At 39.8% G+C, this 14,136-nt stretch overlaps 1 protein-coding gene across 1 annotated transcript in view; it reads left to right on the plus strand.

The window, feature by feature from the left end:
* The window catches only part of cadm2b (cell adhesion molecule 2b), a 122,053-nt gene that overhangs the window by 53,192 nt on the left and 54,725 nt on the right, over positions 1-14,136 (plus strand). The window contains exon 4 of the mRNA XM_055166706.1: positions 11,991-12,143. Coding sequence (XP_055022681.1) covers positions 11,991-12,143 — 153 coding nt within the window. The remainder of the gene's footprint in view (positions 1-11,990; positions 12,144-14,136) is intronic.

The following is a 14,136-nucleotide window of genomic DNA, read 5'->3' on the forward strand; positions in this document are numbered from 1 at the left end:
AAACAATGAAATATAAAATGTGTAAAAGCTCACAGGAGTCAGTTTTGTGTAATATAGAACCATTAAAGACCGTTACATCTATGACTAAATCTTCCGTACAACCAAGAGCTGTGTGCTGGCTGCTTCTATGTGACAGTGCCCCTCCCTCCCTTCATGCGTGCACTGCTGTCTGCGGGACGACAGGGCACTCACCAAGGTCAGGCTGGAGATGTATGCCAATCCTGAGAGGAATGAACAGCGCGCAGAGACACACACGGTTCAGGCTAAAGCAACCTTTTATCACATTGATTTTCTCGGGACCTGGAAAAACGCTTTGTCAGCCTGTGGCATTTGGGGCTGATTGTGACGGATCTGGCCCCCGATCTGGGTCCCTCGGCCGGGGGGGAGCTACGCGGGCCCCTGCAAGACGAATGGATAACAGTCGTGGGCACATTAGGCAAGAGCTGATGTGGACAGTGGAGCGCTGAGATAGAGGAGAGTCACAAATAGGCTGAAGTAGTTTACATAGAAGTCAAGTGGCTGAGTTTCTTTTTTACTGTTGTTCACATGATTTCGTAATATTGTGGGTATCATTAAGAAGTTGCCGATACGATACACAGGCCACGATACGATACATATCTCGATACAGTGCACTTTCGATTTAATACGATATATATTTCAAATTGATTCAGTATGATCCAATAAAAAATAAAGGCTAAATCATTTCTGTGATACTGAAAGTCTTTGTTAAACCACTTCTTGAGCAAAGTTAATATCAAAACACGCCCATTTTAATCATCAAAACAGTGAAAATGTCAAATGTGTCGCATAAACAGGTTTCCTTCCTCTAAACAAGCAACAAAACTGTAGTGCTGTAATAAAAAAAAATTTTAAAAAACACCAAAAAATACTCTTGGTGAGCAGCCCATGATATCGATACTGTATCATCACATTAAACGATACAATATATTGATATTTTGATATTTTTGCACATCCCTAATATCTAAGAGAATTCAAGAAATGCTACTTTTTCCCTTTAAAATGCCATTTGGTGATATATTACTTTCATATTCCAGAGAACTGAGATATAAAAACATTTTTTCTTCCTACTGTTTGCACTGAAATAGAACAAAAGATCATGGAATATGTCAGACCTGTCCAGTTCCCAGGCCACATACGGCCCTTTGTTTGACTCTGACCGGCCCGTTTAAGATCATTTGGAAATACAAAATAAACGTATTTTATAATTTTACCTCATGCATGGACTAAAGCTGCATTGCTTTTATTTTAGACGTGTTTTTTTAATGAGATTTTTTTGTAAGGCAACCTCACTTTTTCATTGTTTAGTCATAACATAAACATAAACTAGTCTGACCAGTTCATCAAAACAATGATATTTACTGCTCTTTATAAAGAAATACTATTAATATTATGCAGAATTGAGTTAAGCTTTTTTGTTTGCCTCCATATTTTTTGTTGTCTTTTTCCCAGTTTTAATTAACAAGTTACTCTTACTGTATTTTTGGATGTTTAAAGTTTTCTTTTGTTTGCTCGTCAAGGTGCCTTTAAATTGCACAAACCCTAAATTCCCAAAACACATATGTCTTCGCGCTGGGGAGCTGCCTGCTGGTTTGTTAGCTTTTTGTTACCTTATCTTATTTTTTGTTTGGCCTGGTGAGTCCGGGCATCCTGTTTTCATTTGTTATTTTATGTTGGGATAGTTTTTGGGTTGGGTTCGGTACGCTGGCAGCTGGTCTTTCCCATCCTTATTTTACGTCGGCCGGCTCACCAGGGCTTTTTCGTACTTTTTTTATTTTTTGGAGGGCATGGGTTAAGGGTTAAGGGTCTTTTTTTGGTTGCATCTTCCAGAAATACAAAAAGAAAACATGACAAAAATATATGTGATCCTTAACTTTGTCTTCCATGTCCCTTCCTGAGTAAGTTCTGATCTATTCTGGGTCGTAACAATACATTTTTAAACTAAATTCAAACACAGATACATGATTGCTTCGTCCAGAAACTTGTCCAAAAAATGTTTTTTCCAAATACTGACACTTTGCAGCCGATGTCCCTGGGTTTGTGATGCTAACTGTAGGCACTGCTCTGTCTTGAGGCTTTATTAGACTTTAATCTGAGTTTGCCCACAATCTGAGATGATTTGTGAAGCTTTAACTACAAAGAACACCGGCCCGCTTTGTCTCACAGCAGTGTGCAGTGTTACATCCAGCCTCGGATTTGGCCCGGTGATGAGCGAGCGAGTATTCCAGAAGCTAATGAAATCTTAATGTTGTGGTAAATATTTTGATGCATTCTGTTTATTCTTGGACAGCAGAGAGTGAGGCTCCCGCGGATCTGACATGCTTAGTTAGGACAAGTGGGAACGGCCTGAAAGAGACGCTTCTGTGGAGACGGATTCGGTTTTATAGTGTGTTGAGAATTTGTTTATTTCACGGTACGATGTTGTGGAGATGCTAACAGAATTAAAGTGCACTGTGAAACTCTTCTGGCAGAGGGTCCGCCATCTGCTTGTCTCCATGGAGATATTGTTGTGTTTTCTGTCTTCGTTATTCTACAGTAAGCAAATAAACTTGATAATCACAATGGAGATACACTAGGTTATTGGTCAAAATCCATGTTTATTAAGGTATTTTTGAGCTCGCACTTTTACGACTACAGGCTAATAGCGGGAGTTTCTTTACTAGCTAGGAGTTATGGGTCGACCGCGATCGAAACAACTCTTAGAGCCGGCTCTTTGAAGTGAACAACGGGAGCATGCTTCTTATTGGGAGCCGTGTTTTCTCTTTTTCTCACTTGTTCTCTTCATGCCGCATGTAGACCCGTAGTTTGACAGCAGCAGCGGCTGAAAACAAAACTTTCAGAAATATGTGTGTGCATAGGATAAAAAAAAGTGCATATTTGGCTGCAGTTCAGCATAAAATGAATAAACCAGGACTAATCTTGGGCTTGAGAGAGGGATAGAGACCGAGTCCCGACACTCAGTCCTGGTTCAGTTCTGGTTTAGTCCTGTTTTACACATGGTTTAGATCTGTTTTAGTCCTGGTTTAGTCCTTTTTCAGTCCTGGTTCAGTTCTGGTTTAGTCCTGCTTGCAACAAACATGTTTGAAATAAAACTAACCTTGTATAGCATGAATCGTCGCATGTTGAGGGACTATTTTCTCATATATCAGTCCACCGCTGCCAAACTTTCTATCAGGAAGTACAACTCACTGCTGCTGCTCAGACATAAATCCTTCAAATGCAAGGTTGGTTTTACTTCTAAAATTATTCTATCAACACAAACATTTACATCGGCAGTCTGGTGTAATAACAGATTTTCTTCGGGTCGGTTGTGGAGTGGGTAAGACTGTTTTTAGTGGCAGGCTAACTATGGCCATTGACATGCACTAGCCTAGCACCAGCGACCTCTGCAAATACAAGGACTGGATGGAATATTTTAAAAAGTGTCTCCACACGTCTCCAACACTCTGGCTCACTAGGAAATGAGGTCTTATGTCCAAAATTCTGAACTATCCCTTTAAGCTGCAGATAGAGGACGCATACAAGTTTTTCTCATTCTCAGTTTGTGGACAGAACCTCCAGAATTCCTGAGCTACAGAAGCCAGACTAACACTGATTCATGTTTGGCTGCAGGTGTTGGGTTTAGGTGGTGACCATTCAAATCAGAGAGAGGCATTTTAGGTTTAAACCAAATTGAAACTGGCAGCCCAAATGAACGATTCATGTGAGGCTCATTCTGTTTTCTGATTGGATAATCGTCTTGAATCAACACACACAATTACAACGTAAATAAATCAGCATGTTCAATGTTTTTGTAATTAAGATTAAATCAGCATTACAATTGTTATCTGCAAAAGCTAGATTTGATTTGAACATGTTTACCTCGTATCTGGGGACACTCACAGCTCCTTTAAAGCCCCACTACAGAAAATCTTTGGTGTTATTGCTTTTTCCAGTACCTTGGGCAAAAACGTGCTGCTTTATATATGCAGACTTTTTACCAGCATGAATGTTTGTAGATTTCCAATGTGTGAAAGTGAATGAAATAATAATGAAGTCCAAAAAGCATGAAGATAAGAACATATCCGAATCACTTTGAAATTCATGACAAGCACGCTGAGGAGGAATACTTTTTCGGGGAATAATATTGGATTATAATAGTACATGGTTAAAGCGGGAGTACCTGATTTTCACACCATGGAAAGACGATGCTTTAAAGTACGTATGACAGGTTTCTGTGATTCTCAAATTTTGATTTAGTTTGATGGGATAATACCTGTTTCAAATAAAAATTAAAGTTTTACACTGATCAAGAAGCAATCTGTGGAGAAAAGTAAAAAAATATGTTGAGAATTACAAGAAGAGAGTCCCACACTAGGAGAATTCTGTCCAAAAGTTTCTCACAGTTTACACGCAAGAAACACATTATTTCGGATTCTTAAACTATTATTTAAACAAGGTAAAGATGTTTTCTTATATTATTATTTGTCAAATCATAATCTCGGTGCAGTTTTGGCTGAGTGTATTACATGGTTGCTAGGTAACAAAAGACCTAAAATTGTGCACCGTTCTCTTCCATTTTATAAAGAAGTTTAAATGTTTAACTCTGGGCAGATACATGAATTATGAGACTTAATTTGTGCTGTAGTACTTTGTTGTACTGTTACTGATTTGTTTGTTTCCTCTTGCTGTATTTATTAATATGAACTGGTGTCAAGATGACGCTCTGACAAAGCAATAAAGGGTAAAGATAATAACTCAAGCTTCAGCCTACACCTTTTCGGTCTGTGTATGTTACATGACTGTCTGTGGAATAATGTCAGAATATACCTGTGACCGAAATCAATTAATCAATCAAATGTAAATGTAACATATGTTATATATAATGTTCACTCTTTGAAACATGACTGAATTTGTTTAGATGTCATGTTTTGCAGTAATTTAGCGATCTCTCCTGGACCCTTGAACACTGCTTAGATGTAAGATTCCTCCTTACAGTTAGCTGTGAGACTCTGTCCACTGCTCAGCCGCGGTATGCAGTCATACTGGTTTGTGAAAGCCTGATCCCGTCAGATCTCAGAAGCTACAGCCGGGCCTGGTCAGTACTTGGATGGGAGACTTCTGGGAAAATCAGGTGCCACAGTGGGACAGCAATTGCAAAAACTGTCTTTGTGTCCTTAGGCAAGGTACAAAGCACCCACATTGCCTAGTAAGAAAGTGATGTGTGTGTGAGTGATGGTGGTGCTCAGAGGAACCCATTGTGCTGGCATGGCAGCCGCGCTTCAGTCAGTCTGTCCTGGGGCAGCACTGGCTACAGTAGTAGTAGTAGTAGTAGTAGTAGTAGTACCATCACCAGGTATGGAGTGACTGAATAATGCTCCGTAAAGTGTCTGTGACAAATGTCTGTAAAAAGTGCTATATAAATAAAAAAAAATGGATTACTTACGTCACCAATGCTCTCACAAGACAATTCTTCATTATTAATCCATTTTCTTCCACTTATCCGGGGCCTGGTCGGGGAGGCAGCAGTCTAAGCAGGGACTGCCAGACTTCCTTCATCCTAGACACTTCCTCCAGCTCCTCCGAGGGGATCCCAAGGCGTTTCCAGGCCAGCCGAAAGACAGAGTCCCTCCAGCATGTCCTACGTCTTCCCTGGGGCCTCCTTTCAGTGGGACATGCCCGGAACACCTCCTAAGGGAGGAGCCCAGAAGGCATCCGGAACAGATGAGGAACAGAACAGAACTGTCTATTCCAGACAATTCTTAAAAAATATACAAAAACATGATACAAAACTGTACTTAACAATGTCACAAAGCTGCGATGTGCAGTAGTTTCATTAGAGGGATGCACGCTGATTATGTTCAGTGTGTGACATAACTCTGAAGGGGAAGTGACTTAGTGCGGGAGAGCAAAGGGAGGTGGAAACTCAGAACGTCAAAAGTAAAATAAGTATATAAGAAAAGCTTTTGACAAACCCTCCACCAGAAAAGTTACTCAATGCACCTTTAAGTAACAAAACTGAGTATGACCATTGAGACCATTCATCTCTGTGGTAATCATTCTTCCAGCCCAAACCACATCCCCACTCAGAAGCATGTGCTCTGTGCTGCTTGACGTAAATGGCTCCATAATGAACCCAACGGTCCATCAATAAATCATGGGTTTATGTTTTGCTCACGTCTCCGCTCCTCTTCCTCCTTCCATAGATCCGGTGTTACTCGCAGATTACGTGCGATAACGATCATTGAATTATATGGCGTGTTTGTGAAGCGGTGTGACCTACCTCGAAGTGCATCTAATTAAATCCACATTGGCTCTTTATCGTTATAGGATCTAATGTGGACGATGCATGTAATGTGTGCTTTCCGAGGCGCTACATTCTTTATCTTGTATCAGTGCGCTCCATACGTACGTGCTTTGGCCTTGTTTATTCACTCTTAATCACCAGCGCGTTCTCCATCTGCTCCAGAGTTCAAATCGCTTTATAGAAAACATGGCTACCTCAGGAATATTTGTAATATTATCAATCAAAGTCGTGCGCCGAGCTTTGTGGTTTCACCGGGCTGGGGAATTGAAAATACAGAAAATAAAAATAATAATCAGTGTACTAGTATACTATCAGAAAAGACTGTAAGGGCAGCAAGAAAAGAGTATAAAAAGTACTATGATAAACTGATTTTCTATATTTAAAGGTGCATTGCTCAACTTTTCTGGTGCTGCTTGTCTCCATGGAGATGTTATTGCTTTTTCTTGGAAATGTCCATCTCGCAGTTATTCATTATGGGTGTTTTTGTTGCTCAAAAATATAATAATTCCTTTTGTGAATAGGGGCGACTCTCCACAGATCTGAACTGTAATGTAATGTAGTGCTGTGACCTGCTTGTCTCCGCTGTGATAGATAGGTTTAATCTATACTGAGGAACATTCTAGATCAGTGGTTTTCAATAGGTGAGGCCTGCAAACTAAACCAGGAACTGAGGACTGACTATCAGGACTAACCAGAACTGAACCAGGACTGAGTGTGGGAACAGGCCCGAAGGTGCATCTGCATAGATTGTTGGGTGACCGCGGGCGAAAGGACCGTCGCGGAGTTCCACGGCCCACGGAGCTGAGTGCAGCGGTCGCCCGATCGCACTTTGCCGACACCCTGCTCTGTGCACTCAGGGTTCTCTCTCGCACTCTCTCAAGTCCAAGATTAGTCTTGGTTTATAGTCCTGGTTTAATCCTGCGTCCTACTGATGTTCAGGGATGTTAAAAGTCGCCTCAATTAGGCCTGCATGAAGTTGGAAATGATTTACTGTTGAAAAAATTGTTTGTCTTAAAGGTTCCGTATTACTCTATTTTCTGATCTATGTTATAATGTTGTTTCCTCATCACCAACAAACCTGGAGTTGTGTTTTGTTTCATTCACATGTTTAACACACAAACCCTGCATATTTTTGGCTAAGGTCTTTAGAAGGTAGAACAGGAAACACTCTTTTCCACCTTGTGATGTCATGCAGGAAGTGCTCCACTGTGTTTTTAAACTTCATACACCCTCACTAGAATCATTTGGATAATTTCAGCCTTGGAATTTCCAGTCTCTATTAAACGAAAGGTAAAATGTAGCTGACAACATGAAAACTATCTTCATGACATCACAAGGTTGAACAGCGTATTTAGAATTTTGGAGATGTAGACAGACGTGTGAATGAAACAAAAAAAAAAAACAACTCTGGATAAGTTTTGAGTCGGTAACAACATTATAACATGACTTAAAGCTCACAAGAGTCATTTTTGTGTGTTATAGGACCTTTAAACTTGCACATGGATGCTTTAGTCGTGTTGGTTGCATTATAAATTGATGGATTAGAGACAGAATATAGGTCTGTACATTTCTTTGTCTCTTGGTGTAATGCAGTGGGAAACACACAGTGATTTGTTGACATATATTTTGGTCTTCTGTCCCTTTCATATTGTCGCCTGATTGTTGCTGGTTTGTGGAGAAACCTCTCGCGATGTGAAATGGAGCCAGTGTCAGAGGAAGCCCCATTTGCTAACAGTGTTAAAGTGAGCGTGAATCAATACCTGCACGTAACTGATTCCCTACATAAATATTGTAATCATGGACTATAAGCGCTTGTGCTGCCATGCTCTGGTGCCCGCTCTCCTCACATACACACAAACACACACACAAACAAACACAAACACGCACCAAAATGCAATGAGCAGCTGAATATAGGCAGCGTGCGGCCGTATCGTTCTGACTGGAAATGGGCTGTGCAGTCAAATGTCTGCTTCACAGTTTTTAGGTTTGGTTAAACAAGTTTGAGATATTTGTTTAGAATACATTACATCCATCTGTGGAGGAAAGTGAAGTGAAGGCAATGCAGTTGTCGAGCATAAGCGTTACAGTAAAAGCTGCGCAGTAAAAGGTGCACTATTTAGGGTCCAGCACCTGCTTGTTTCTATGGATGTCATTGCTTTTTTGATGTAAAGTGCTTTGACTTAGCCTCCGCTCAATTTAATTTCTCTCCAGCGACTAGGTCAGGAATTGGAATACATTATACTAAGGGTGTCAAACTCAAATTCACAGAGGGACAAAATTAAAAACTGTGACTAAGTTGTGAGCCAAACTAAATATTTATTGGAAAATTTCAACAACAATCTGCATGTTTTCTCTTCTTTCAAGATATGTAATGTTACACTTTTCTTATTAAGATAAATGTTTAATAATAGTTTTGTTTAAACACTGAATCCAGAACAAGGATAATATAAAATAATAACAACATTTTTAATAAATAATGTCTCTATAGTTTATCTGTAGCCAGCGGGCCACTCTAATACATGTTTGATATGATCTCACGGGCCAAATATAAATTATGTCGTGGGCCAAATTTGGCTGCCAGCCCTGAGCTTGACATGTCTGCACTAGACGGTTTGCAAGAACCCCAGAAGTTGTAGACCATGCACCTGGCCAATCAGCGAAGAGCTGTGAAGCCACGATGTCAAACTGAAGCACCTGTCTGGGTCCGTTTTGTGGTACAACACAACAGTAAACAAAACAGTCGAGATGGATGTAGACGAAGACATACATTCTGTGTTGGCAATGATTCCCATTATGGAGGATTTAAAGCTGGAACAAAGGCAAGGCAAGTTTATTTGTATAGCACAATTCGTACACAAAGTAAATCAAAGTGTTTTACAGCATAAGAAAAACATTTAAATCACAATAAAACAAATCAAAACATAAATAATCATCATAAAATTAAAGTTTAAAATTAGAAAAGAGAGAGAGACATTAATTACATAAATTAAAGAGAAGAGTACGGTATGAAAACCTTTCAGTCATGTGCAGCTAAACAGAATTGTTTTGAGCCTGGATTTAAAGCATCAAAGTAGAGGTCTGTTTCATATCTTCAAGAAGACTGTTCCAGGTTTTAGCTGCGTGAACTTGAAACGCTGAATCCCCGTGTTTAGTCCTGACTCTGGACACCAGCAGAACAAAGAGAATGTTTGGTGAATTTTATCAAGGGGAAAGACGTTATTGCCCTTCTTCCTACAGGATTTGGTGCATTACATACGTCACGACTAAATAGCGGCGATTTGTTAAATAAAAAAAGTACCCACCAACCATCGAGTGAACAAATCCTCATGCTACGAGGTCAGACGGTTTCCATGAAGTAAAACCAGCTGATGAATAAGGCTAGCTTTGACTGGTGTAAAAGAGCTGTATAAAAATTTGACCATAAGGTGAGAAAGGTATGGCTGTGATGGACTGACAGAAAATTATGATAGGAACTTAGCATGGCGTGCATTAAATTTGACTTCTAAGTGAAAAAAAAGTCTCTACGGAAGGCGAGCTTTGGTGAAGTGCTTATTTCAATTCAACTTTAATAAAGCCCAGAGGGAAATCTGGCTGTTAGGTTCTTTCCAATTAGTTGTAATTACGTGTAAATGAGTCCGATTCCATCAGTATAATCACAAGTTCTTGAAACACTCTGTCTAGTGGCTGATGTCAGACGCCCTGCGCTGCATGTTATTACGAGATGCATTGTGTAACTTTTCTGGTGGAGGGACTGTCGAATGTTTCACAGTTTTGTATTAAACCTTTCTATCTTCATGGAGACCAAATCAGACGAAGTTACAGGTCAAATCTGTGGAGAGGCAACCCTGCTCACAGTCAGAATGCCTGTTTTTCAAGGTATTTTTGTGCAATAAAACCCACTGTAATTGAATAAATGTAAGATAGAGTGGTTTAATGTCATACTGTGGAACATTCCAGGCAGAGCAGTGACACAGAAACAAGCAGGTGAAGGACCCTCTACCAGAAAAGTGACACAATGCACCTTTAGAAAGATATCTAAACAGAAATAACATGTTTGATTTATTTCAATCGGTATATTCTGACATTATTCCACAGACAGTCATATTTAACATACACAGACCGAAAAGGTGGAGGCTGAAGCTTGAGTTATTATCCTTATTCTTTATTCCTTTATCAGAGCGTCATCTTGACACCAGTTCATCTTCATAAATACAGCGAGAGGAAACAAACAAATCAGTAACAGTACAACAAAGTCCTACAGCACAAACTAAGTCTCGTAATTCATGTTTCTGCCCAGAGTTAAACATTTAAACTTCTTTATAAAGTAGAAGAGGCTGGTGCACAGTTGTTCCAGAGCTCCACCGCTTTAACAGATAAACAAAATTTCATAATGTTTGTTCTGATTTTCTTTTTGATAAACATGGCCGTTCCTCTGTTCATATAGTGTGAGCATTTTCCAGTACACCCCAGTTTTAGCAGTGACTCTTTCAGTGTTTCTAAGTTTGTGTTGGGTAAAGTTTCGTTAAGACCTGATTTTGGACGAGACAGAAATTAAAAGGCCCATACTAGACTATTTACTGATCCATGTTATAATGTTGTTTCATCATCACAAACAGACCTGGAGTTGTTTTTTGTTTCATTCACACATTTAACACACAAACCTGCATATTTAGGCTGAGTTCTTCTCTCAAACTGAAAATACAGTAGTGACCTGAGACATGAGGGACCAGGACTGAACCAGGACTGAGTGTTGGGATGGGCCCGGAGGTGTGCCCGGGTAGACAGTTGGGTGAATACACAGGAGAAAGGACCGGTGCAGAGGTCCGCGCCCCACGGGGCTAAACACAGCCGCCACCCGATCACGCTTTGCAGACACCCTGCTCCACGGGCTCAGGGTTCTCCTTCTCTCTGTCAAGTCCAAGATTAGTCCTAGATTAGTCTTGGTTTGTTCAGTCCTGGTTTAGACCTGGTTTAGACCTGGCTTAGTCCTGGCTTAAACCAGGTTTAGTCCTGGTTTAGTCCTTGTTTAGAGGTGGTTTAGTCCTGGTTTAGTCCTGATTTAGTCCTCGTTTAGACTTGGTTTAGTCCTGGTTTAGTTCTGGGTTAGACCTGGTTTAGTCTGGTTTAGTCCTTGTTTAGACCTGGTTTAGACCTGGTTTAGACCTGGTTTAGTCCTGGTTTAGTTCCGGTTTAGACCTGCTTTAGACTTGGTTTTATTCCTGGTTTAGTCCTGGTTTAGACTTGGTTTAGTCCTGGTTTAGTCCTTGTTTAGAGGTGGTTTATTCCTGGTTTAGACCTGGTTTAGTCCTTGTTTAGTCCTGGTTTAGTTCTGGTTTAGATTTGGTTTAGTCCTGGTTTAGACCTGGTTTAGTTCTGGTTTAGGCCTAGTTTAGTCCTGGTTTAGTTCTGGTTTAGACATGGTTTAGTCCTGGTTTAGACCTGGTTTAGTCCTGGTTTAGTTCTGGTTTAGACCTGGTTTAGTCCTGGTTTAGTCACGAATCGCGTACCCCCATTTAAAAAATCCCCACTACATCCCTGATACATTAAATACATTAAGTGTACTAGATACATGTATGCTTCTCGTGTTCCTTAATCTGCTCTAAGTAAATAAATTAAATGAAAACAGAACTATCACCATCATCATCAGGTTGTGCTTCATGTCTCTCGTGTTTCTGTGTGTTTGCAGCTCTTCGGGATAACCGGATCGAGCTGGTGCGGGCGTCGTCTCAGGAGCTGACCATCAGGATCAGTGACGTGAGCCTGGCAGACGAGGGCCTCTACACCTGCTCCCTGTTCACCATGCCCGTGAAGACCACCAAGGCCTACCTCACCGTGCTAGGTCAGGACACACACACACACACACAGATGTTATAATGTTGTTTCCTCATCAAAAACTTAACTCGGTGTGTGTTTTGTGTGAATATCCCAGCGTAGTTTGGCTTGATCTTCTTTAGAAATGGTTCAGTTTTGTGTGATTAAAAGTTCTATATGATGCAAAATGGACCCTTGTGAGCTTTAAGCCACGTTATAATGTTGTTACCTCTTCAAAAAAAAAAAAAAAACAGATCTGGAGTTGTGTTTTGTTTTATTCACACATTTGACTAATCCTGCATTATTAGTCTGTCTACATCTCAAAACGCTCTCTTCCTTGTGATGTCAAGTTAACAGCTCCTTTTGCCTTTTGTTCAGTAGAGATTGGAAATTCCAGGGCTGAAATGAACCAAATGATTCTAGTGAAGGTGTACGGAGTTTGAAAAAACTGTGGAGCACTTCTTGTATTACGACATGACATCACAAGGTGGAAGTGTTTTCATTGTGAGTGAAAAGCTCAGCCTAAATATGCAGGATTTGTGTGTTAAACATTTGTAAATGAAACACAATGAAAACACAACTCCAGGTCTGTTTCTGACAGAGGTGGGGACTTGGAAGTCGCGACTTGGGCTCGAGTCAGACTTGAGTCACTATTTTTAGGACTTGAGACTTGACTTGATAAAATAGATCAAGACTTGGGAATCGACTTGGACTTAGGGTCAGTGGCTTGGGACTTGACTTGGACTTGAGCCCTGTGACTTGAGAAGACTTTATATTCTGACTGTAATGATTCACAATAAGATCTTGTCAATACATTTAAAAAGGAACAATTAGCATTTATACAACTTGTATATAAACACTCATATATAAATATAACATACCTTTTTAAGTACAGTTTAGTTTAAAATTCATATAAACTGCATAAATCTAAGCTATATTTGGTACTTTGATTTAAGGACTTGAAATGACTTGAAGCTCAAAGAAGACGACTTGGACTTGACCTGGACTTATGGGCTGGTGACTCAAGATTCGACTTGGACTTGCCTGTCTTTGACGTGGGACTTGACTCGGACTTGAGGTCAAAGACTTGAGACTTACTTGAGTCTTGCAAAACAGTATCTTGGTCCCACCTCTGGTTTCTGATGAGGAAACAACTTTATAACATAGATCAGAAAATAGCGTAACATGAGCCCTTTAAGTGTTAATCCTAGAAATGTACATACTTATTCTTATCATTTCAGATTCCAGATCATTTCAGACATTTTTACCAATTTTGTTTCCATTTGCATCAAGTTTAACAGCCTTCCAGTCCAACGACAACATGAACAATTACACATGTAGTAGAAAGGATCATCTGACATCAATCCCAATGTTCAATTATATATATATATTAAGCCAAAAAATAAAAAATAATTGTATAGCTCTTTCATGCAGTTAGGGTGACGTGTCTTGCTTAAGTGCACAACAACAGTTTTCATTAGAGCCCCTACTGCCGCACCGTGGCACCTGCTATTTCCACCGGTCTCCAGTGGTGGATAGTAACAGAGTATAAAAGTCAAAGTACAATACTACAAATTTTAGATATCTGTACTTAATTTAAGTAAAATTTTCAGTGGATATGTTTTACTTTTACTTCATTATATTTGAGAATGTGCATCTGTGCTTCCTACTCCACAACATTTTAGATCTGGACCGAAAACTAAAAAGTACTTTGAAATGGCTGAGATTTAATTTGAGTTTCCCAAATTTGAACAAACCAAATACACAAAAACAGCTTGAAAGATTAAGAAATTAATTGAATCACTTAAAACTGGTTAAAATCTTTATCAAAATCACTACATTTAATCTTTTATTTGTTCTAAAAATCTCTACTTTCTGTGTAGACTCTGCACACCTGACTGGGCGACAGGTGCGTTGGAGGAGAGGCACTTAGCTGTTTTTAAAGAAAAACTCCTGCACACTGTCTCACTCTTGATTTTTCTTTTGTTGGTACGAAGTTTCAGTCCCACAAACCTTCCTCC

Source organism: Boleophthalmus pectinirostris, unplaced genomic scaffold, assembly GCF_026225935.1.
Source record: "Boleophthalmus pectinirostris isolate CB_2022bp ecotype Guang Dong unplaced genomic scaffold, ASM2622593v1 HiC_scaffold_9, whole genome shotgun sequence".
In the NCBI taxonomy this organism is placed as follows: domain Eukaryota; kingdom Metazoa; phylum Chordata; class Actinopteri; order Gobiiformes; family Gobiidae; genus Boleophthalmus; species Boleophthalmus pectinirostris.